Source organism: Anthonomus grandis, chromosome 1, assembly GCF_022605725.1.
Source record: "Anthonomus grandis grandis chromosome 1, icAntGran1.3, whole genome shotgun sequence".
Classification (NCBI taxonomy): domain Eukaryota; kingdom Metazoa; phylum Arthropoda; class Insecta; order Coleoptera; family Curculionidae; genus Anthonomus; species Anthonomus grandis.
The window spans coordinates 1,544,729-1,571,834 of NC_065546.1; the positions used below are offsets into that span (position 1 = coordinate 1,544,729).

The following is a 27,106-nucleotide window of genomic DNA, read 5'->3' on the forward strand; positions in this document are numbered from 1 at the left end:
GTGAAAACACCAAGTTTCTAAAGCAATAAAATGCTATTCCTTTTATAAAATTGTCTAACTCCATGTTCTCTTATTTTCCGTCCATTTCTAGGTTATTACACTAATTTTCAATGTTTTTCGCGAATGCTATCTTCTTCTTGTCCGTATTTCCGATGAAAAGAAGGGAAGTCTTAGAAGTAAAAGGAAGTAATGACAGAAAGATTAATCTTTGGCTGGTTTACGGATAGGCTATTAAAAGGAAAAGGGTCATTCTCAAGAGCAAGCAAAAATATTTATGAAAAATGATTGTACGAAAATTAATTTAAGTTTTAATTTCCAAAAGAGATTAACGTAATTAAAATTAGTATCAAACGAATTAGATTAGATAATTTAATATAAAGCATATTTCTTTTTTTCAATATTTTTGGGTTCAATACTAGGTGTATAGTATTTTATATACGAAATAGAGACATTTTATATTTTTGGAAATATTCAGCAAAAATATCAAGGCTGGCTATCCTGCGACATGGTGGATTTTGCTGGTTTTCTGATACATAAATTGGCATTATTAACAATCTCATATCCAGAAATCAACCATAGATGATCTTTATAAGATCATATCTATAGTTGTTTATATGTATGTACATATTCTTTCCAAAAAATAGATAAAATATTTATCAAGTAATAGTTTTATTTTTTTGAACTACTGGACGAACATATGACAGTCTCTAACCCCAAAAGTATTTCATCTTCCTATATGCAGATCATACTTGATACTTGAAAATAAGAGATCTTTGAATATTGTCCAGAAATAATATTGAAAATAAGAATGAAACAAAGTGGTTCTATTTCGTTAGAACCTATCCAACTAGAAATTCTTGTTTTAAGTCTCTTTTTTACATATATTAATAAATTTGAAGGTTTGAAATATTTGAAAATAATATGTTTTATTACGCAAAATAAACATATTTTCCAGGAACAACCCATAGCTAAAAGCTTTTAATGGAAACATAATATTATTGTTTCAGTTTTAGAAAACCCCGTGAACGTCTTTTGTTGGAACTCCTTTTTTGCCATTTATTCTTTTGCATCTCTTGGGTATCTTTGTTTCTTTATTTTAAGGGAAATGTCTTCTAATTATTGTATTTAGAAGTTTAAAATTTTATAAAAAAATTAAATTGGAAGCTATAGAGGGCAATAGTTACAATTGTTTTATTGGCTTCCAGTGATTAAGTAAAAATTAAGTTTTAAATATTTATATTAATAATATTTCCCAATAACATCATATTACTATTAATCTCGTTAATTACCTATACTCCAACATACCGACGTTTTAAGCTGATGCTTCGGACCTCTTCAAGTAGTAAAAATATATATTTTTTATTCGTGAATCGCCTATGTTTACCTTGACGAAAAAAGGAAATAATTACAACATATTTTTTGAATCAAAATGAGCTACTTTAATGGAGAATTTTATACAAACAAATGTGCTTCATTCATCAAAATAATAGTAAACTAGTGTGTAACCGGCTTTGCTTAAAGGATAAAAATAATTTGTTTCTGAAAGAAAAAATAATTTTATTAGTAAAATCTAAAAACAATAATTATGATATAAAACCATATACAAAAAATAAAATCATCATTCATACAGGGTGAGTCTAGAGAAACCTTATTTATAATTTTAAATTAATCAATATTTATTTCAATGCATAATTTAAATGAATCCTAACTGTCTCCTCATAATTTGGTAATATTACAACTACGAGAGGTATATTTAGTATACGAAATGCAATGAATGCTTTAAATCAATATTTTTGATAAAAAAAATATTTTTTTTTCATATATTAAATAACAAAATAATGAAATGCCAAACAAATTTGCAAAAGAAAATATGAATAATAGAATGATGACATGCATAAGCTAAATAGATACGAATTATTTTCTTTATATTTTAGTACATGCAGTTGAACTGCAATGTAAAGGTGTAAAGTTCAAAAGCTATACATTTGACCTTTGAGAGTAAAATTATTATTTTTCTAATAGAAATAACTCAATTAATGTATATATAAAAATTTATAAAAAAAGGGTAAATCGAAAAAAAGGGTAAAAAAGAACTTTATTTTTTTCATTTACGATATGTAAAACTTTCAAATCAATTAATTTGACTTTTGGGAGTAAAATAGTTATATGGTTTTTGATGGAATAAATTAATAAATTAAATAAAGTGCATAATTTAAATGATATATAACTCTCCTTTAATATTTAAGTGAAATCGAAATTACCACACATATATTTAATTTACCAATTGCAATGACTTTAGGAAGGTATTTTGAACTTCTTGCGACTTAAAAAAAATATACTTTTTTTAATATAGTAAATAAATAAATATTAAAATTACTTCTCGAAAGAAACTGATAAAAAATAAAAAGTAATTTTAATGCATAACTTAAATGGATACAAACTTATTTTTTTATATTTTAGTAGATACAATGCGATTCTGTAACAAATCGTATACTTAACTCCCAGGAGTTTATTTTTGTATTAGACTGGAACGTTTAAGGAAAAGGAGCCGTGTCGATAATGAAGGGAACTTGGATATTGATGTCAGTGCTACTTTATTATTTTTGGTCCAAAAAATAGATGTATTGTTGGTAAAAATCGCAATTAAAAAGCCGAAATTGCCAGTATTAATGAACGTAAGCCTTCAGGACCCGTGCAATCAAAAACTAGTGTCGCAACATCGCATGTCGCAGCCTTAAAGAAGAATGACAATGAAGTATTGGTAGTAAAACAAAAAGGCTCTGAAAAAATTATCCAACAAGTAAAGAAAAAAAGTAAACCGCAGTAATATTGGTGCTGGTTTATCCTTAAGTAAGCCTATAAAAAATGGAGGTATTATCCTTAAGTGTGGTAATGAGAAGGATTTGGGTAATATTCGAGCACAGATGCAGAATAGTATGGGTGTATATTGGAACACCGTATTAAAGTTGTAAGTGTAAATGTATCGGTTTGAATATTCTCTAGGAGATCAGGAAGTTGTTACAAAGATTGAAAAACAAAACAATCTTCAGGAAATTACCAACAAGAAAATAAAAATGATTAGGAAAAATGTGGTGGACAAAAAATTTAATTTGGTTATGGAACTAGATGCCTCTACCTATGGAGTTTTTATTGAAAAGGAGAAAGTAAACATTGGTTGGAAGCGACGTTTAGTGTACAACGAGTATGAAATTGTAAAGTGCTTTAGATGTTGTCACTACGGTCATTTACTGAAAGATTGTAAAGAGAAAAAAATATGTGCTAAATGTTGTGGAAGTCACGATTTTAATGAGGGTAACGTAAATACTGTTAAATCTGTAAACTGTGTAGTATCTAATGAAAATCATCATGTCTCTTCGCATGTAAGTAAGTGCGAATCATAGGAAAGAATAGGGGACATTCTAAGAAGTACATTTAGATTTAAGCAATTAGATTTAAATATTATAATTAACTAATTAACTGTCAGGGTTATATCAACAACCGTGATAATATTGTTTTATTAATTAATGATTGGAAACCAAAGATCGTACTATTAAGTGAGACTCATGTAACATCCGATATGGAACTGTGCGAAATGAAGGATACAAACTGGAACAATGTAGTATTAACAACAGTAGAACAGGGGGAGCTATGGTATTCAAAAGATATGACATTGGGTATAGGCTTATGACTTCGCATGTTGATAGGTATGTTTGGTTATTGCCTTTTCAAATGTTTATATTTCGTGTTAGGTATTTTATATATATTTTATTTATATTTCTGAAACTGAATTTTTTTGAAATTCTTTCCATTTCTCAGAACTCACTCTGTATAAAAGCGATAAGTATAAAATAACTTAAAGTCAAATTGAAGTACCTCGATCATCTATATTCAGAATTCCCAGCTGTAAATAAACCATTCGTGGTCTGTCATCCTCTTCCGTTCCATCATCATCCTCATAATCCTCGCCCCTGCGTTTTCTTCTCGATGGAAAGGCATTTAAAAGAAGCTGATTGTTAATACCTCTACCATCTGAGGGAACTACAATAGATTCAAAACGAAAATTATCAATAAAAAGTTTAGCGTAAATTTGATCTTATTTAGTAGAGAATAAAAAGTAGCTCTCATAGTTTATTATGAGATAAATCCTCAACAAAGTAATAAAAAGTCGTTGTATCAAAAATTACATTTTGAAATTAATGTGAAAAGCACAATTTTTGTCACAACTAAACACATTTCAGTTAATAATAGCTTGGAGGAGAGAGAGAGAGAGGAGTTAACTGCCACAATACAATTTTTTTTTTACCCCACGAGCTATTTTTCATTTGTTTCACTTCCAAAATAATAAAAATGATGACCCACAATTAATTACTTGTCAATACCTGTCAAAAATTGTGTTTTTGAACATGTATCAAGTGTCTCATAAGGCCTGGCTGACGAAAATTGCACAGTAGGCCACGTGAATCATACTTAATTCAAAACAAAACTAGCCTATTCCTGTTGTTTATCGTCATTTATGTGTGATCAGTCAAACAGTAAAGAACTAAAAACTTGCGCTTTGAAAAGGTGTGTATTTTAATATTTGTTTATTAGCGGTCTTTATTATTGACTAAGGTAAGATTTTATCGCAAATCTTGTTTTCCAAGCTAATTTTAGATTTTTTTTTTTTAAATATGGATAGTTATAATAAAGAACAGCAGCTTCTTCAAAGAATTCGGAGAATCCTCAGATGAATATGAACCTGATAGTTCGCCTTCATCATCTTCATGTAGTTCGAAAAATAGCAACGAGCCATTAGTAAAAAAGAAGAAAACAATAAATATGCGCATTTCATTAGGATTTCCAGATGTTGGTAGAGAAGGTTCCAGTACGCAACTTTTTAACAGAGCTGATGATCCACCATTTTTCCAAAACGTAAATAAAAATGACGCAATTTCGGAGACCATAGAGGCAGTTATTCAGCAGTTTCAGTTAGATAGTTCAGATGATGAGGAACTTGTTCCAAGATTGATGTGGCAATGTGGCAAAAAGTGACTGTACAATACCGAAAGAACTTTCCAGTTGATATTCCTGAAAGTGGTATTGTAAAACACTTATTTCAACACATTGATAAGCCTCCTGTTTTTTTTTCAAGCTGATGGTGGATGACAATGTTGTAAGTAACATTGTGACGGAAACTAATCGTTTCGCTGCGCAGAAAAAAGAATCAACACTTTTAAAATGGTCCCGTATGAATCAATGGAAAAATACTAATCCTGAGAAGATTATAACTTTTATCGGTCTTCAAATTTGGATGGGCTTACTTCGTGCACCTAAATTGGCAGACCATTGATCCAAAAAGAAAATTTATGTAAACCAAATTTCAAATGTGATGTCACGCAATAGGTTTGAGTTGTTGTTAGCAAATTGGTATTTTCAAGATAATGAAAATGCTGATATTTCTATTAGATTATACAAACTTGGACCCCTTTTGGACAGCTAAAAGGGAATTTTCAAAAGTTCTATATTCCCAAAGAGCAAATATGCGTTGACGAAACGCTTGTCCCTTTTCGTGGAAGGCTGGCTTTCATGCAGAATATCAAGAATAAACGGCATAGGTTCGGCGTGAAGTTATACAAATTATATCTGGAAGGAGAATATACTTATGATCTGAAAATATATTGTGACAAGGAAAAAATAGATGGATCAAGCCAGTAGCGGCTCGTCAGGGGATGCGATAGAAACACCGTTTTCTAGGCGGAAAAACGATGATAAAAAGGACTTTTTAAATTCAGAGGGACCTAAGCCTTTTCTCGATATAGAAAAGCAGGGAAAATCAAAAGATAGAACCTTCGTTCGTAGGTTTAGAAATCAGTGGTACTCTGACTATAAGTGGTTGTGCGGTAGTGTTTATTTAAAAAAACTATTTTGTCTGCCCTGTCTGATTATTGGTGTGAAATCGAGTGTATGAAATAAAGAGGGATTTAATAATTTTGGAAATGTGACAAGAGGTTGTAGTAGACATGAAGCATCTTCGGAGTACATTCAATCTGCCTTGTCCTTTGTAAAATAAAAAAAAACTTACAACTATTGAAGACACTCTAAAAGAAAATTCCAAGTTTTGTATAAAACAATTTAACGATAAAGTACTATTAAATAGAAGGTTTATGCAGTAACCCATTCGTGCTACTGTGTATTTAGTCAAGCAAGAGCTAGCATTTCGGGGGCATGATGAAACTTATTCTTCGGACAATCGTGGTAATTTCAAAGAACTTTTGCACTCGTACATATCGATTAGTAACATAGGTATTTAAGAGCATTATAAAAAGGTATCATCTATTTTCTCTGCCAATTGAAAAACTATTCAAAATGAACTAATAGACTGCATTTCCGATTATCTCGATGAACATATAGACCGCGAAATAAAAGAATGTATTTTTTTTTCTATTCAAGTGGACGATTCAACGGACATTCTTCAAAAGTCCCAATGCAGCATAATAATTAGATTTGTTAATAGTGCAGGGAAAGTAGTCGAAAGATTTTTAGGATTTTTCGATGTAAGTTCGGACCAAACAGCTGATGCTCTTTTTAACTTAGTTACCAAAAGAATAGAAAAATATGATTATCGTTCGAAATTAGTGGGGCAGTGTTTTGACGGTGCTAGTGTTATGTCTGGACATGTAAATGGTCTGCAATCAAAAATTAAAGTTGAAGCTCCACAGGCCGTTTTTGTACACTGTGCAGCCCACTGTTTTAATTTAGTACTCCAACAGAGTTGCAGTACTATACCACAATGTCGTATTTTTTTTTGCAAATGTGAATAGTTTTGCCTCATTTTTTCATCATTCTTCAAAAAGAACTTATGTAGCTGATCAGATCATTAAAAGAAGAATACCTACGTCAGCAATAACGCGATGGACATTTAACTCTAAGATTGTAAATGTTATTCATAATGAATGGGATGGTTTAAAACAAGTATTTGCTGAAATTAGAGACGACAAAACTTCAGATCAAACCTCAATAACTCAAAGCGTTGGTTTCTTGAACCACCTCCATGATTTTGAGTTTGGTCTTTTCATCAGCATTTTTAGAGACATTTTCGAAATTATGAATATTCTTTTTGACACGTTACAGAAACGTTCACTAAATATTAGCCTTTGCATGTCACAAATTCAGAACACCCAGAAACTTATTACAGAAAAGAGAAATGAAAACAGTTTCCAATCATTATTTGATTTCGTGAGTTTAAGAGTGTCAGTGCCATCGAATTATCGTCATGGACGAAAAACTTTGACGACCAAAGAACTTTTTCAAAAGTACAAAGTTCTATATTATGAACTTTTAGATACAATATTAGGACAAATTGATACGAGGTTTCAAGATTTGGAAAAAATGGCTTTTGTTACGTTGATAAATACAACTAAGTTTGAGGAGTATTCTAGGGATTTTCCCATTGAATCATTAAATAATTTAAAAGACTCTTTCCCTTATATATTTACTGATTTGCCACGGCTAAAAAATGAATTAAACTTCATCTATAATGACGAAAATAACCGCAATATTCAGTTAGATAAACTGTTGGAACAGTTACACGAAAATAGTGACATTTTTAAAAAAGCTGCAAAATTAATTCGTCTAATTGTGACCATTCCTTCTACAAGTATTTCAGTTGAACGTAGTTTTTCTTGCTTAAAAAGAATTAAAACATACCTATGGAATTCAATTGCAGAATATAGGCTTACTAACTTAGCAAAGATTTCTATTGAAATGGAACTTTTAAATGAACTTATAAGTGTAGAACCATTTTATGACGATATCATCGATAAATTTGCAGCTTTAAAAGACCGAAGAATAGACCTTATCTTTAAAAAGTAAATAAATAGCCTCGGATGTAACAATAAGCGAGGGTAAGTGTATAATATAATATAACTCTAATATAAATTTTTTATTATGTGTTTTAAAATTTTGTTTTTGCTGCTTATGGTATATTTTGGGTTTTGCGCTTCACCTCTTCTTAAAGTCACGAGCCGCCACTGGATCAAGCGTGCCAACTAACATTGTTATGAACCTTTGCGAACCACTTTTGGACTGTGGGCGGTGCATTTACGTAGATAACTACTACACAAGTAAGGAGCTGGATCACAAGTTACTAGAAAGAAAAACTCATTTAGTAGGTATACGCTTAGAAAAAATCGTAAAAATAATCCAAAAGATCTTATAAAAAAAAGCTAGCATAAGCGAAGCATATAGTCAAGAGAGTAATACAGGACTTGTAATTATAAAATGGCAAGACAAACAGGATGTCCTTACTTTATCTACCAAGCGTACTGGTCAAATGATTAAAGTAGGGGAGTGTAAGGCAAAATGGCATATCAGGCAAAATGACATACTTTTCCATTCTACGGAAATTTTAAATATATTCGGCAACACTGTACCCAATTACTGTAAGGTTACTCGCGGATGCGACTATTAGTAATGATCCGGCCATTAAACAGGGTTGTACTGCTTGTACTGCTTGTCAAAAAAAGTTTTTGTTTACACGTCTTGGAGCAGGCAGAAAAGATTAGGGTATGTTATTACGCTTTTGTCGCTTTTTGGCTAAATATAAATAAAACTGTCACATTTGCATATAGTTTTGCAACCATTATAGGGTTGTATTTAATGTAGTGAAGTAGTTTTTTAATAGTGTTTTGTTTTAATAGATTTTAATGAAATAATTTAAAAAATGTTATCAAGAGGCAAAGTGACATATCCCTTTGGAAGTCAAAATAACATAGTATGTCGTTTTGCCTTTCAGTGTGAATATGCCGCTGATTATTCATTAATACAAGAATTTTGTTTTAAAATGGTGTCTGACTACTCCTGTATGCGTAATGTTTCGTAGCGAATAGACGTATTTTAGCACGCTCCACGCATTTTTCATCCTGTTATTGATTTATTGTAAAAAGAAAATTTTAAAAGTCAAATATTTCTGAAAGCAACCACTTGAAAATCATCCTCCTAAAGTTGTGGAAACGCACATCAATTGACTACCAAGTAATTAGTCTATTAAACGTTGAGCCAATCACAGATTAATTTACCATATTAGAGAGGTGCAGCAGTATGGGACTTAACGACATTACCTCTGGACCTAACACGAGAAGTGCATACAAAACCGATGGAAAATCTGATGACGATTTGGAAAAGTTAATTAGGAAGGTATGTGAAACCTTTTCTAATGAAATAAAAAGTGAATTAAATGAAAAAATCAAGAAAATAGAGTCAAAAATTGATCAGTTCTGTGAATCCCTAAAAGTCATTGATGCAAAAGTAGCAAGTAATAAAAAAGAAATTACTGAATTACAGTTTCGTGTTGACCATTTAGAGCAAAAATCAAAGGCTAACTCTATACGTATCTGTGGAATTGAGGAAGCCGATAATGAAGACCTATCAGAGATCTTAACTAGCCTTTTCTCAGATAAATTAAATATAGAAATATCACAAAAAGATATTGACTATGTCTTTCGATTAAAGCCAAAAAATCGTAAGACAAATGCACCAGCCCCAATAGTTATAAATTTTGTAAACAATATGATGCGGAATAAGATTTACTTAGCGAAGAAACAATTGAAGAACACTACTGTTTCTATTTTCGAAGACTTAACTCGACTTAGATATAACCTATTAATGTCAACCAAGGAAAAATATGGAAAAAATATGGCATGGACGGAAAACGGTAGAATTTTCGCTTGGAATGCTACAACGAGAAAGAAAATTGCAATCAATTTGTTAAACACGGAGGCAGCGGCGGCGGAGGCTCTCTAATATTAACACTGGTCAGGTCCCGCTCATTGGCTATTCAAGGTTGGAAGCATGTATTAGGTATTTCTAGGTAGATACGAATAATAATAATAGAAATTTTTGTAAAAAAAAAAAGAAAAAAAAATTGCAATGTAGTTCACGCATCTAAACCTAAAATGGTATTTTTGCCAATGGTAATTGTAAAGTATCGGTAAATCTACATGGTGATATACACTAATATAAACTTAAATAATATGCTAAATTAATTTATTCTTTTTACTTTTATTTAACTTATCATGGGAGTAATGCTTGTTTTAGTTGCATTGGGTAAATCATATATAAAATAGAAAAAAAAAAAATAATTTTTATACTATAGATGAATGCTGTTATAGACTATCATAACGAACTGAGCAATTATGCCAATGTTATAACCTCAGATATTAGTCCGATTGAGTATTATTCTGATGAAAATGATCTACTGAACTTCATTCATATAAACATTCGCAGCGCTGCTAAAAACTTTGAAGAGTTTTTGGTATTTGTTGAAAGCCTGGGTTGCACTTTTGATATCATTTTATTAACCGAAACTTGGAAAATTACCTGCTTGGATATTTTTAAAATTTTAAATTATGAGGTATTTTATTCTGAAGGAAGGTTTAATCAAAACGATGGAGTGCTTGTCTATGTCAGAAAGGGTATATTGGTGGAAAATGTTGTTAATATCAAATATAATGAAGTAACTTTTACACATCTTAATTTTAAATTTAAGGAAAACAAATATCAAATATTTGCTCTATATAAATCACCTGCATCGGATACCACTGCTTTCTTAAATGACCTAAACCATTTATTATTGCAATACAAAAATAATGAAGCCATTTGTATTTTTGGGGGAGATATAAACTTAAATTTGCTTAGCGAAAATGTAACAATAAATAACTATAAAAATATTTTAACTGAAAATGGTTTTCTTAGTTATATAAATAGACCTACTAGAGTAACATCAGAATGTGAATCCTGTATTGACCACTTTTTTATCTACTGTCCCAACAAAATAAAAAATAAATTGACCTTTTTACCATTTATACTAAAGAGTGATGTAACAGATCATTTTCCTATTGCACTGAAACTACAGAAAATTGATAACAATTCAAAAAAATCATGCGATAAAACTTTTGTTATATCTATAGACTATAATAAATTAAATAAAACTCTGGAAGAGGCAAACTGGTAAGTTGTTTACGATAAAGACCAAAGCGAGGAGACATATGAACTTTTTCAAAATATAATAAAAAATGCTATACAATTGGCAAGTACAAAGGTAAATTTTACATCAAAAAATAAAAAACTAAAACCCTGGATCACATCTGGTTTAATTAATTCCATCCGACACCGAGACAAATTAAAAATATCTTATCTAAAAAATAAAAATAATATAATTCTGTTGAATGAGTATAAGAGTTACCGTAATATTTTAAATATGCTAATAAAACAAACAAAAAACTCGTACTTTCAAAAAAAGTTTAATGAAACTAAACAAAATCCTAAAAAAATGTGGAAAATTATAAATGAGGAACTGAATACTAATCAAAATATGAATAAAAACAAAATATCACTTAGATGTGAAAATAACACGATTCAATCTGATAAAAAAGATGTAGCAAATATTTTTAATACATTTTTTATAAACGTAGAAAAAACAATGTCAAGTAAATTAAATTGTAATAAAAAAAATAAGTTTTCCCGCTTAAATTGTACCACTATGTTTTTAACGCCTATTACTGAGGATGAAGTTCTAAAAAATATAAATGCTCTAAAAAACTATTCTGCACCGGGGTTAGATGGATTAAAGAGTACCTTATTTAAGCAAATACGGAATAATATTGCAAAACCCTTGACCCATGTTTTTAATTGTATTATTTTAACAGGAATAATTCCAAATGAATTAATGAAGTCAGTGGTTGTTCCGATATATAAGGGAAATGATGTGTGTTCTCCAGGCAACTACCGCCCAATATCACTTATTAGTAATATAGCAAAAATACTTGAAGCTTGTATACGCATTAGGTTTTCAAAACACTTACAGAAAAACATTTTATCTCCCAACCAATATGGTTTTAGAGAGGGTAAGTCAACTGAAGAGGCACTATTTGAGGTAACAAATCATATTTGTAAAACTATTGAAAAAAAATCAAAAACCGTTAGCTATATTTTTAGATTTGGCTAAAGCCTTCGACTCGGTATCACACGATATTCTACTTGATAAATTAGACGACTACGGGATAAGTGGATTAAGCTGGACTCTTATAAAAAATTATCTTACTGAAAGAAAGCAATGTGTTAGGGTGGAGGATGAGTATAGTGTTTTTGAAACAATAAATTGTGGTGTTCCACAAGGTACTGTACTGGGGCCTCTTCTATTCACCCTCTATATCAATGAACTTCTTTTTCTTAGTACATCTGGAAAACTTGTATCATACGCGGACGACACTGTTTTGTTGGTAAAGGGTGATAACTGGGCGAATGCTGTGGAGAGAGCAACTTCAGATTTTGCAATGGTTCGTCGGTGGCTGGAAGAAAATCGTTTAGCAGTAAATATTGAAAAAACAAAATTTATGAGTTTTAGCATTCTCGATAACCATCAAATTAATACAGATGTACTAAAAATACACACATATCAGTGCATATTAAAGGAGAAGCCATGTGCTTGCATGGAAACCTTGAGTAGGACTCCATGTATAAAGTATTTGGGTATTATTATCGATCAAAATATTAAATGGGAAAAACATATAGAAAGTATTAATATAAAAATTCGTAAACTAATTTTTAAATTTTATCATCTTAGAAATTGTATGCCTCTCCACAATTTAAAAATGTTATATACATCCTTGGCTGAATCAGTCATTAGATATGGAATATCAATATGGGGAGGATCATTTGCCAGTACCATAAATATTTTAAACTTTTTCAAAAATACCTTTTACGAGTAATTTTAAGAAAACATCCCAGATACTCCTCAAACCGTTTATACCAAGAAGCGCGCGTTTTTACAATACAGCAAATGTATGCTAAGTCAGTGCTAATATTTGTCTATAAATATCCTGATTTGCGGCGACCGATAGAGAACTTGGGTTGCTATACTAGAAGCCAAGCAGTGCATTCTGTTAGTGTGCCTTTTCTGACAAGAGCGACTACTCACTCGTTTTTAACATAACTTGGCCCAAAATTTTTTAACCTTCTTCCAAGTAGTATTAGAGAAGTTCGAAATATACATATGTTTAGTAGAGAAATAAATAGGTTGCTTCATGAAAACTTTGAAGTTTTTGCTACGGTGTTGCGTAGATAATTATTTATTTGCAAATTAAATATAGGGTATATGCAGCTTTATCAGTATATATCAGTATATTCAGAAGATCTGTTATTCTAACTAGGGCGATTTAAATCATTAGTTCATTTAATCATTATTTTGGTTTATTCTTTGATTTTAATATAGTTAGTATATAGTATATAGTATATTGGTATATTTGGTATATAGTATATAACTTTAAGTGAATTGTGAATTATATATATTATCTTCTTAATTACTTTTGTTTTGTACACACACAGATTCTAATCTAGGTGTACATCTATTTATACTTTTGTGAGTTTTGCAAAATTATTGTAAATTATATTGCTGCTGGATTGCTGCTGGAATATTAAAATTGTACCCAGAGCTGATTCAGTTAGTAAACAATAAACAATAAAACAATAAACAATAAACTCCAAAAAATCTAATCGCCAATCCTGGTCAACGGCAGACATGCAAAAGGCAATTGAGACAGTTCGAGAAAAAAGAATGGGTTGGTTAAGGGCTTCTAAGGCATTCAAAGTTCCACAGGCAATACTGCGAAGGCATTATAATGACAAGAATTTGTACGCTCGTGAAGGGAAGAAAAGTCTGGGAAGATTTAGAAAATCCTTAAATGAAGAAATGGAAAAAGCTTTATTAGAGCACTTTTTGGATTTAGAGTCAACATTTTTTGGGTTAACACAAATAGAGCTCCGTACGGTTGCATACGAGCTTGCCGATCGTAGTGGTATGCCACACCAGTTTAACAAAGTGTAAAAAATAGCTAGCAGAGGGTGGTTTCGTTATTTTATGTCAAGACATCCAACAATATCGCTCAGACAGCCAGAAGCAGCGTCGGCAGCACGAGCCCGGGCCTTCAATAAAGAAGAGGTAGCAAAATATTTTCAGAACTTGGAAAAAATAATTAAAAAGAAAAAAATAAACCCGACGATGATTTATAACATGGATGAAAGTGGAATAACCAATGTCCAAGAAACTCAAAAGATTGTTGCTCAAAAAGGCAAGAAGCATAACATAACCCCTGGTCTACCCAAGGCTTGCGTACATCTGCTAAGAACATGCGCTTATTATCTCATCTTAAGAAATTTTCAGGCAGCGCTTTTTTTCATGAGTACGTAAGACTTTACAAAAAGATTTATCAGAGAACTTTAAAAGCCGCCAAGGATATTTACTATAATAGGAGACTGGCTAAATCTAAAAATGTGGCTAAGGAAACATGGTCGATTGTTAATGCTTTGAGAAATAAGCCTTCTTTGTCGAATACTATCTCCCATCATCTGAAATCGTCTCATCATCTCACTTCATCTGAAAACCTTATTGATTATTTTGTAAATGTGGCAAATAATTTAATGAGTACCATAACTCCTTCCCATGATCCACTTTCATATCTTCCCATTGCAAATGAGAATTTCCACAGCTTCTTCTTTACGCCCGTAGTGTTACCAGAGCTTTGCAGTTCAATTAGGGAAATCAAAAACAAAGGCTCTTCTGGAATTGATGGAATTACTCTCAAAATGTTTTCAAATCTGCCCGAATGTACAGGGTGAGTTTTTCAAAGCGCGGAGTAGTATTATGCATTGATGATATTATTTATCGATGACGTGCTCCTGGACTATTATTTGGTTAAGCATTCTTCACATTTTAAAAATATTTTGGACTATACAGAGTGCTCCGAAAAAGCAGGGCACTACAAAAGTTAATTTTTTTAAATGGAACACCCTGTATTGCAAAACATTTTTGAATTCTTTGCGTAATTACCAATCTTTTTTGATAATGGTTTAATATGCCAAAAACTAATAGTTTAGGAGATAAATCAAATTTTGTTAAAAATTTAGAATTTGCACGCATCTCTTTAATATTAAAATTTAGCACCTAAATTTTGAATACAGACTTAATTTTTATCATCAGAAGTAAAATAAAGTTACTTTGATATGCGTGCTATGTAAAATTATTCATTTTGTTATACAGGGTGTTTTTTTTGAAAGGCCAAACTTGCCCAACTTTAAATATAAAAATCTCTCTTATTTTAAATGAAACACCCTGTATATTTTCATGTCATCTAATAGCTTACTTAAGAGCCTATAAATGTTATTAATAATATTCTATCCCTATCTCTAATAGTTTTTGAAATATACTTATATTTCTTCATTTCGTGTTATTTTTTTCTTATAAAATGAAACAAATTTATGGACGTTTCTTTTTATTAAATTCACTTATTTTTATATAATAAATGTTAATTTCTGTTCAACAAATGTTCAAAGATATGTCCTCCTTGTTCGATACAAATATTAATTCTTTTAATTATATTTTGTCGAACATGGTATAACATTCCTGGTGTTACGGTTTGACAGGCATCCCTAATTCTAATAATCATATGCTCCCTTGTAGTTGGTTTTGTTGCATAGACTTTATCTTTGAGATAACCCCACAGAAAGAAATCTAGCGGCGTAAGATCGCAAGACCTTGGCGGCCATGCAACAAATCCTCCGCGATCAATCCATCTTTGAGGATATTCTTGATCCAAATATTCCCTTACTGCACGATGAAAATGGGGAGGCGCACCATCTTGTTAAAACCACATACTTTGCCGTTCCTGGAGATTGACTTCTTCTAATAATTCAGGCAATTGCTGCTGTAAAAATACTCGATATGAATGCCCATTCAAAGGTTCATTAAAAAAATATGGTCCAATTATACGGTTATTATGGATGCCGCACCATACATTAAGGGACCAATGATTCTGGTGCTGAACCTCACGTACCCAATGAGGGTTCTCTGTTGCATAATAGTGCATATTATGCCTATTGACAGCACCATTGCTTTTAAATGTCGCCTCGTCGGAATACATAATATAGTTAACAAAATTTGGATTAATTTCAATTTTGCGAAGTAACCATTCACAAAAAGTTAAACGTAGCTGAAAATCTTGATTGTGAAGTTCTTGATGCAACTTAATGTGATATGGGTGGTATTTATATTTCCGTGTTGTCCGGTTTACCGTTGTCTGCGAAACATCAGAAAGTAAGGCTAACCTACGGCTACCAATGTGGGGATCCTCCTCAATTTGCAAAAGAATTTCAAGTTCTTTACCTTCATTTGCCACCCTATTAGCAACATTACGTTTTGGCAGATCCACGCTACCAGTCGTCATAAATCGGTCCATAACAACGCGAAAACTGCGGGAATCGGGTGTGCGCCGTTGAGGATATTTTTCTCTATATAGCCTTTGAGCTAGCAGACAATTTTTATTTGCTTCACCCAAAACAAAAATCATATCAATAAATTCATTTCTTGAATAATTCATTTTTAATATTGAAAACAAATATCTAAAAAACACCTTAAAACAAATCTAACTATTAATCTCTAATTAACTAATGTAACTGTCTTTTTGTTATTGAGATTTTTTTCATTTGTTTCCACGGCGCCTTGATGGATACATAAAAAATACGAGGTGCTTCAAAACTTTAAGTCGGCATTGTCAGTTTTTACAGGAGAAAAACAGAAAAATCCATGATATCTCAAAAACTGTTAGATATAGAGATAGGACATTATTAATAAAATTTATAGGCTCTTAAGTAAGCTATTAGATGACATGAAAATATACAGGGTGTTTCATTTAAAATAAGAGAGATTTTTATATTTAAAGTTGGGCAAGTTTGGCCTTTCAAAAAAAACACCCTGTATAACAAAATGAATAATTTTACATAGCACGCATATCAAAGTAACTTTATTTTACTTCTGATGATAAAAATTAAGTCTGTATTCAAAATTTAGGTGCTAAATTTTAATATTAAAGAGATGCGTGCAAATTCTAAATTTTTAACAAAATTTGATTTATCTCCTAAACTAATAATTTTTGGCATATTAAACCATTATCAAAAAAGATTGGTAATTACGCAAAGAATTCAAAAATGTTTTGCAATACAGGGTGTTCCATTTAAAAAAATTAACTTTTGTAGTGCCCTGCTTTTTCGGAACACCCTGTATAGTCCAAAATATTTTTAAAATGTGAAGAATGCTTAACCAAATAATAGTCCAGGAGCACGTCATCGATAAATAATATCATCAATGCATAATACTACTCCGCGCTTTAAAAAACTCACCCTGTACATTATGTCATCTTATTACTCTAATTAATCAGTCTTTTCAAAAAGGTGTTTTTCTTAACTGCCTTAAGTTGGCGATAATAATTCCACTACATAAAGGAGGAGACAAAGATCAGTCTTCCAACTATCGCCCTATTGCTCTTCTTCCCACACTTTCAAAAATTATTGAAAGATTAATTAAAAAAAGACTTCAATCATTTTTGCTAAAATATAAAATACTTACTTCCCATCAATTTGGATTTTTAAATAACAAATGCACAAATGATGCTATGTTTTCTCTTTTTAATAATATATACTCTAGCTTAAACAACCAACACCCTACAGCAACAATTTTCTGTGATTTTTCTAAAGCCTTTGATTGTGTTAATCATGACATCTTATTAAAAAAGTTGCAATATTACGGGTTCAGAGGAGCGCCTTTTGAATGGTTTAAGTCGTATCTCAGTAACAGAAGTCAAGCTGTGAGAATTGATTCGACTATGTCTTCTTGCAAGCCAATACAAAGTGGAGTGCCTCAAGGTTCTGTACTTGGCCCTATTTTGTTTCTTATCTTCATCAATGACATTGCTAATCTAAATATTAACGGTAAAGTCTGTCTATTTGCTGATGATACTAGTTTTACCTGGAGAAACACCAAACTAAAATGTTTGGTTTTCCAAAACTAAAATGTTGTCCTATAAAAATACCTTGCAATCTTTTGTACTTGGTAATGCAACAATTGACGAAGTTGATTCTGTAAAGTTTTTAGGGCTAACTGTTGACAACTCGTTAAAATGGGACACACATATTGACTTTTTATCAAGAAAATTAAGTTCCGCTTGTTTTGCGTTAAGATCAATTTCTAAGGAGCTTAGCCTGTCTACTTCTAGAACAGTTTATTTTGCCCTTTTTGAATCGAACCTTCGATACGCTCTTCCATTCTGGGGTACATGTAGTGCAACTCAATTTGACCGTATTTTTAGACTACAAAAGAGAGCTTTACGTTATACACTGAGACTTAAATACAGAAGTCATTGCCAGCATTTCTTCAAAAAATTTCAAATATTAACTTTTCCATCTTTATTCATATTTGAGTCCCTTTGTCTAATACGCAAACACGGTTCAGCATCTGATAGGCCTTCCCATAGTTATCTACTTAGATACACGGAACATGATCTATACCTGCCTACCCCACATTTAGAGTTGGTCAAAAGTTCCATATTATATAATGCAAAAAAAATGCATAATCATCTGCCATTGGAAATTAAATCCATCACATCTTTTTTTGCATTTCGTAAAGCATTAAAAGCATTCTTACTGGAGAGAGCTTTTTACACAGTTAACGATTTTTTTTTTGTAATCATTGATTTGAAATTTCGCACTAGCAGATTATGTATTTTTACTATCTGTACATGTTTAGGTATACTGCTTTTTGTAGCTATTTTAGGATTTTTTATAATTTTTTACTTTTTTAAACATTTTTTACATTTTTTTTTTAACGTAGAGAGATTTTTTAATGATCTTTTTTTTGACATTGTATACATTAAACTGTATATTTTATAATAATATTTTTGACTACTTACAATTTCTAAATTGTATTAATCTGTATATATTGTAGATAATCTATTCTATTTATTTATTTATATTTTTTTTTAAATTTTGTTTTGTTTTTCTTTTTTTTAATTGTGTTTTGTTTGCATTTTTGTGTCTTTTTTGTTTTACAGCTTTGTCTACAAATTGTAACAATTTCTTGACAATAAAGCATTGATTGATTGATTGAGCAAGTAGGGTCACTAACAAGTGGAGAACGCGGATTTCATACAACTGCTGTGATTTGCGTAAGCAGCATTGGTAACTATATCCCTCCAGCTCTAATTTTTCCTACCAAAAAGAAAAATGAACTACTTTATGATGGAGCACCTCAATAAACGCTTAAAGTGTATAATAAACCTGCCTATATGATAAAACTATTATTTTTTAAATAGATTAAACATTTTTCAATATGTTAGACCCACTTTCGATAATAAAGCCCTGCTAATTTTGGATGGGCATACAAGTCACAAAGATTATAGTGCCCTAAAATATGCAAAAGAAAATTATGTAGTGGTTTTTTGTTTACCAGCGCATTGTACCCATAGACTTCAACCACTAGATGTGTCATTTCTTTGGACCTCTGGGATCCTATTATGATCAAGAAGTAACGAACTGGTTAAAAGCAAATCCTGGGAGGACAGTATGTATGTATGACAGTATGTATCACATTTCTTCACTGTTTGAAAAGGCGTACAATAAAGCAGCCACTGTAGGAATTACTGTTAGTGGTTTTGGAGCAACCGGTATTTGCCCACTAAATCGGATCATCTTTTTGCCACCAGTTTAGTAACATCACTGGTTGAGCATACCGAAAACACGGATATTGAAAATGCAGGTAAAAATTCACCTAACAAACAAAATGATGATAAGGATGACAATAACCAACCTGGATGCTCGAAGGACAGTGGCTGTTCAACTTTCGGTAAGGTCCCTACTTCGAATAATAACGGAAATAAAATGGCAAATATATTAAAAATAGATAAAATTTTAGAAGAAATACACCCAATCCTGTGGCTAAGATAACAATAAAAAAATCAAGAAAGGAGTCTCAAAGTGTCTTAACAATTTCTCCATTTATTAACGAGTTAAAAGAATTCGAAATAAAAAAAAGAGAAGGAGAAGTCAGGAAAAGTAATCGAGCCCGGGTTACCAAACAAGTTTTTTATGATTCAGATGAAGAACTTGAACCTTTTGGAAATGAATCAGAGGTCGAGAATGATCCAGCGTGCATCTACTGCAATAAAGTTTTCAGTAGATCTAGGTCCAAGGAGCAATGGATAAAATGCCAACTCTGCAAAATGTGGGCTAACACTGACTGCGCAGATGTGTTAAAAAAACCAAGCAATTTATTTGTGATGCATGCAAAGATTAGTTTAAGCAAATGTATTTTTTCAAGAGTGGGATCTTTAGAATAATGTTTTCCTTTTGTTCTTTATGATTTTATTTATTTTCATTAAAAGTTTACTTTATATACATTTGTTTAATAAATGTTTTAAACCGTACATATTTTTTGTTTTGAAATTTAAGGTCATTATGAATATGTATGTCATTTTGCCTACACAGTGGTGGGCAAAATGACACTTTGAGGTATTTGTTGAATATTTTATTTCTGGTGAACATGACCTGCTTTTAGTCTTAAACTTTTTTATATATAGTTTACATACGCCAATAATATTTTAAACATTAGAATAATGCGTTTAACATTTTTTGAAAAAAAATTATGCGGTCTTAAACAGAAAGTATGCCATTTTGCCTTACACTCCCCTACCAACACGGCGTAAGGCGGATATAAATAAGCCAGATGTCGTTATTAACTATAATACATGTAAAGCTTTTATCGATTTATCGGACGAAATCAAAGCATATTCCTTAGCTTTGAGAAAGAGAATTAGATGGTACCGAAAAATTGCAGTGAAATTGCTTTTGGGAGCGGCTATGGTAAATGCGTACATATTGTTTAGGGTAGTGACTGGACAATAAATGACAATAACAGGATTTAGAGAAGAAGTTGCTATATCCCTTTTACATCTTTCCCAAGAAAACCAAAATGAGCGAAGAGATTCACAAAATAAACGCATATCGAGTGAAACATATTTTGGAAGACGTCGGTACTGCTAACCGGCGAAGATGCTACTTTTGTTATTCCAAAATATCCCAAGAAAAGGGCAGGTCTAGGGTTTCACGAGATTCTCGAAATTCGAGATTTCTTGAAGACCGAGGTTGTTTGTTCGAGATGATATCGAGAAAATCACTTCGAAATTTTTCGAGATCGAGAAATTTTTTCGAGATTTCTCGATCTCGAAAGACTGTAGATGCTGCAATAACTTTTTTGTCCCGCGATCTCAATTTTGACGTTTTCAAATAACTGGAAATTTCTAGGCCTAAAAGTCACATATCTGTATACTTTTTGGGTCAGATCGGTTTACAGGGTGAGAAATTATAAGCAAACGAAGGTGAGTGAACAAAAAATTCAAACTACTTTAGAAGCTAAAAGATAATTTTTATAAAAGAAATATTTTGGCGAAAAGACTTAATTTTATAAGGAAAATTACATATTTGTAGCTTTAAAAAAAAATAAAAATTTTTCGAGTCCTGATATTTTTATTTTCCGCTAAACGGTACACATTTCGGAAAAAGAAAAATTATCAAAAAAAAGCTGAATTATTTCTCTTTTAAATGACATAGAAACGAAATTTCTGTGAATTATACAAGGCGAGCAATAATTATTTTTTTCCATGAAAGTCGGACCCAAAAATGATATATTTTTTAATAATTGTTTATTGACGCAATCTGGACGATTTATATTTTTAGATATGAAATACTATAATAGGCCGAAAATTTACGTATAATTAGAATTCTTCTAACATCAATAGTTTTTGAGATATTTGAGTTTTTGCGTTTTATTCATTTGCGGATACCCAGTACATTAGCAGAAAATGAAACATCTTCTATAAGATCCCAAATTTTGTTTTACAACACATACTAAAATTTCAACATTCCAGCGCCATCAGAAGTACCTAAAAAATGCGTTTTTCTAAAACAACTCCATTTTCCTCGATTTTTTTCGTTAAACGTCACCGCAAGGGTGAAATGATCGAATATGGACGCCAACAGCAGGTACGACGGCATATTTTTTTTTTGGAAGGGTGTCATATTTTCGTTAAATTTTTAATGAACATTGCGCGGAAATTGTCAATTAGAGGTACCGTCTAATCAGAAAAACTCTGAGCTTTCCGAATATGTGCATATCAATAATTGGGAAAATTGTATATTGCGGCCAGGAAAATTCGGCAAAGTGTTTGAGAAGTTTTGACAAGTTTAAAAATTATTTTAATGTATGCATTTTCGGATTTAAGATTTGTTGACGATATAATTATTTAATTTTTAAAATTATAGATTTTAGGGTCACATGACCATCCTAACTTTTTTGCTATTCGTCCGATTGGGTTGAAATTTGGTATTTCGGGTTTATTTAGCATACAAATATTGTTTTTTCATAAATTCTTAAAATATTGAGTTTTAAAATCACGCAACTATAAAAACTTGCTTCCTATTGGTTCGATTTGATTGAAATTTGGTACTTAGGGTTTATTTAAGATGCACATATTCATGACAATTACAAGTTTTTCCTAGGGGTAAGCATTTTGAAAAAATCGCTCATTTGTGCCAAAATTTTTTTTTCAAATCAAAATATGCAAAGTAATTGGTACTTTACGAAATTACGTTTTTGTAGTTTTTTTTAATTCTATTTGTAAATCTAATCATTTTATTCTACCTAATATAATTAATTATATATTTTTTTTGTTATTAGATGTAGCTTCTAAGCTTAATAAAAGCTTTGTTATTTTCATTTGTAAATGCTATAATATCACTAATTTCTCCAGTTGTATAAATTATATGATTTTATAGATAATATTTTGTATTTCCCTATTCCTTTTATCTTAATTGGTTACAATATTTCTTAAATTTGCCTTTCAAAAAAAAATTAAAAATCATCAGTTTAAACGGAATTTATCTTCTCGCATAATATTGTGTCATTTATAATAGATTTTGGAAACTTTTGTTATAAAGCTTTTTCATTACTTTTTAAATGGTCTTTAGCCAGAAAATTTTTGTTTGAATTTGGAGCATATTTTGAAAAAATGTTCATTTTGGGCCGGATTTTGTGCGAAAATCGATAAATGCAAATGAATATAGTTTCTGTTCACTTTAAAGTCAAATTGATAATAACCTTTTTGAAAAATATCCTTATGTAGTACAAGATAGAAAAATAAAAAATTTAAATTTTTTCATAGGGCTCCTGATAAATCGATATTTATGATTAATAGTTTTTTTACAATTTTCTCTGTTTCTGTAATAGTTAGAATCAATTCGTTAGGCCGAAGGCCTATGATTGTTTTGCCAGGGATACTTTTTAAATTAGATTTGTTTAATATTAGAGGTCGTTTATTAAAATTGTTTCATTCATATTTATTAAGAAAAAAATAAAAAAATAATAAATAGTGAAAAATAGTAAAAAATATTACTCTCAATCTTATCAGAAGTAAATTTGGAATAGCTGAGAGAAAAAGAGGGAAGCTAATGCTACCGTTTGCTTTACTGAGAATAAACTTGCTTTAAATAAGGAAAAAATAAATATTTTATTATTTGCTACTAAACTCACTAGAAATGAGATTGCAAATACTGCAGTTCGACTATGAAGTATACAACATTGTAAAAAATATAATTTCTAGATTGGTCTGGTATGTAAACTCATGCATAAGTTTTTAAAGAAAATCAATTTCCTACGAGATTAGTTCACATATGAATGAAAAAGCAAAGAAGATTGTGTATTATGCTAATATCCAGGATATGAAGAAAACATTTTTGATTTAGAAACGATTCATTAGAAATAAATAATTTAGGAGAGAGTTGCTGAGAGAGAGTTATTGACAGTACAGGGTTTTCATCTACATATAACCCGACACATTTTAACTGTTTATAAGTCGAGAACGGAAAATGACAACAATGTGCGGTTTTCACAGAACTTCATCAATATTTTTAAAGTTTTTTTTGACAGTGTTGCTAAGTTTCAAAATTTACCTGAAATAGGAGGAAAAAAATTGATGATTTTCAAAGGCCGATTTCTCAAAATTTTTGAATGTAACACCCTGTACTGGAATTTTACATAAAAGCCTGTTAAATCCCCTTTCCGAAAATGTATAAATTGTCTTAAATTAATAATTTTTTTTACAGAGCCAATTTTAGTAAATGACAACTTTTTGAAAATTTTCCTACAATAAATACCTATTAAATAACATTATCGGTATCAAGTGACAACCATAACAATCGTAGCTTGTCAAAGAGGCTGTGAGTTGTACAATTTGTTTTGTGTCATCTTTTTAACGTCATTAGTTGGGCAGCTCCAATAATTTGATTTCTATATTTATTTTTATATTTTTTAAAGATTTTGAAAGGTTTAAATATGTTTATCTACCACCCGGGAAAAGGTACGTTGCGTGTTATTATTTAGTAAATGCAAATCAGTTACGCAGACGAAAAGAAGATTTAGGCTGATTTTTGAAAGGGCTCCACCTTCACGCAATTCTATACTTCATTGGGTACGCCAATTTTCCCAGGAGGGAACAGTTAAAAGAAAAGTTAGAACAAACCTAAATGCACAAGATAATCTGTTGGATGATATTTTGCTGGTAAAAGAAGTGTTGTCCTTAAACAATAATCGAATATCTATTAGAAAGATAGCTCAAACGACAAATATGTCAAAAACTAAAGTACATAAAATTCTAAAAATAATTAAGTTTAAACCCTACAAAATTCAAACTTTCCCAAAAATAGAAAATCGCGCCCTTGAAAAAAAAAATTGATGTGCGAAACACTACTAGATCTTTTTAGAAATGAGCCGGATAACAATTTAATAATGTTTGATGAGGCAACATTTTACATCAGTGGTCGAGTAAATAAGCATAACTGCCGAATTTTGGGAGATGAAAATTTCGCGAGTGTATAACGAATTTGAAAGAGATTCTCCTAAGCTGAACGTTTGGTGTGCAGTATCAAAATCTAAAATTTATGGGCCATTTTTTTTTCAAGAAGCAACAGTGAATGGAGACAATTACACCGATATGTTGAAAACATTTTTTTATCCTCAACTTCAGCAGGATGGAATTTTAGACACGGTCTACTTCCAGCCAGGCGGTGCACCACCACACTTCTCCAGGGTCGCTTAGATATTACTTTTGGAAACAGATGAATAGGACGAGCAGGTCCAATTGAGTGGGCACCTTATTCTCCCGATCTAACCGTTCCAGATTTTTGTATATGAGGTTATGTAAAAGACGGTTGCTACAATCCAACCCCAGGAAATTTGGATGAACTGCGCAACAACAACGTTTTCAACCAAATTACACCGCAAATGCTACAAAACGCCTTTGGCAACTTATTTCTCCGTCTACATTTGTGTTCCGAGCAAAAATTAAAATTAATTTCTTAAATTGTTTGTTGGTTAAATTGTTGTAAATAGTTGTAATTTAATACATAGAATAAATACTTTTTATAGACATGGCTATTGCCATGCCAAATTATTAAATTGTGATCATGCTAAAGCGATACATAGGCAATTACCAGAAAATGTTCATCAATCACCGAATATGTATTCTAGGAAAATTTTCCAAAAGGTGTCATTTACTAAAATTGGCTCAATAAAAAAAAATAATGAATTTAAGACAATTTATACATTTTCGGAAAGGGGATTTAACAGGCTTTCATGTGAAATTAAAAAATACAGGGTGTTACATTCAAAATTTTTGAGAAATCGGCCTTTGAAAATCATCAATTTTTTCCTCCTATTTCAGGTAAATTTTGAAACTTGTCAAAAAAAACTTTAAAAATATTGATGAAGTTCTGTGAAAACCGCACATTGTTGTCATTTTCCGTTCTCGACTTATAAGCAGTTAAAATGTGTCAGTTTATAAATGGACACCCTGTATATCCCCTGCGCTTTTACAAATCCCTGATTTTCTTTTTGAAAAACAGGAAACATTTCGAGCCATTTATATCTCGTGGTTATAATACAAGATCGTATAATTTAAATTATTCTGTCAACTGACTAATGCATACCTGGAAAAGACCTTACCAGTCACTTGTTTAAATTAAAGTTACAACGAATGCAAACAAGATTTTTTTAAATTTCTCTGGTGAGTTTTAGAATTTTTCTCAAATTCCACCTTTTAAATACTTCAGTTTACTTCTGAGGCAACAATAACAGTTTTACATTTAATAATTAAAATATTACCTTTTAGTGTACTGTTGCACACTAACACATCGTTAAACCAAATTTGCTCGATAGAAGGTACAGGATCCATTTCGTTAAAAGATATTTTAAAGTGTAACGTTCGCTTTTGATCATCTTTTTCGTCTGGTACCAGTCTGAGCCGTATTAACTGAGAAGTATTAAATTACAAATTACAATACAAAAAATACAAAATTATAATACAAACATGTTTTTTTAATACTATATCCTCCCCAGTCATATTTATACGTAAGTTATTATTCGAGTAACTCTGGTTCTTTTTTACGAAGATACTAGCAGAAACGTTGTTGCCAATTCGCTCATACCTAGAAACAAGATACATATTAAAAACCGTTTTTATAATTTTGCAAACGAATTCTTACCTAAATACGCTAGGGCACGGAGATAATGGAATTGGAAATTTTCTTTTTACTAATGGTAGTGCACTAATAACAGCAACAAAACAGAATATACGAAAATATGAACACATAATCCAATTTACTTTTAGTGAACTAACTGAATAGCAAACTATTCTAATATTCGGTCCTATACTATTTATTCAATAATTCAAACCTTTTAATATTCTAAATAGGTTTTCTTAAATTTATCAACTGAAGTATCCATCACATGCGCTGCCAATGTCAATAATTAGGTGGCGTTCATGCCGTTCGTTAGGTGTGAATTAAAACAATCAAAAAATATTCAACTGATGTAAGTAAGTGTGCCAAATATTGCCACCTTAACGCTTATAATAGTAGCTAACGTATACGTATACGTACGTTATTGTTAAAAAATAATAAATCTATTACTCGATCCCCTTGCCATTTAAAATTTTTAAGGGGATGACCCTGAGGGGCAATGGGTGAAAGAGGGTGAAGAAATTTTAGGTTAAAAAGTTGTCCCCCTTGACAACCCTTTTGACGTATTTCGGCGTTTTTTTTTTAAACAGTGATTTTCGATAAATCCGTGGTGGGAAGTTTTCAAATGAACACCCTGTATATCACACAAGGTGTTTCTCATCAGACTCATCATGGT

General features: G+C 31.0%; 2 protein-coding genes across 2 annotated transcripts in view; one reads left to right on the top strand and one right to left on the bottom strand.

The window, feature by feature from the left end:
- Positions 1 to 27,106, top strand: part of LOC126743950 (uncharacterized) — a 282,046-nt gene that overhangs the window by 10,582 nt on the left and 244,358 nt on the right. The window lies entirely within an intron of this gene.
- Positions 1,416 to 26,728, bottom strand: LOC126744226 (uncharacterized). The gene is made up of 5 exons (XM_050451585.1): positions 26,455 to 26,728; positions 26,280 to 26,397; positions 26,075 to 26,222; positions 3,874 to 4,038; positions 1,416 to 1,539 (listed from the first exon to the last, which is right to left on the bottom strand). The coding sequence occupies exons 1-5, from the start codon at positions 26,559 to 26,561 to the stop codon at positions 1,472 to 1,474; spliced, it is 606 nt and encodes a 201-aa protein (XP_050307542.1). The 5' UTR covers positions 26,562 to 26,728; the 3' UTR covers positions 1,416 to 1,471.

Bases quoted from the DNA above. Each gene is read 5' to 3' on its own strand.
- LOC126744226 (XM_050451585.1), bottom strand. From the start codon at position 26,561: ATGTGTTCATATTTTCGTATATTCTGTTTTGTTGCTGTTATTAGTGCA. The intron at 4,039-26,074 runs GTAATATTTTAA...AATCTATTGTAG, and splicing joins GTGCAACAGTACACTAAAAG to TTCCCTCAGATGGTAGAGGT. The intron at 1,540-3,873 runs GTACTTCAATTT...TTTTTCTTTCAG, and splicing joins TCTGAATATAGATGATCGAG to AAACAAATTATTTTTATCCT.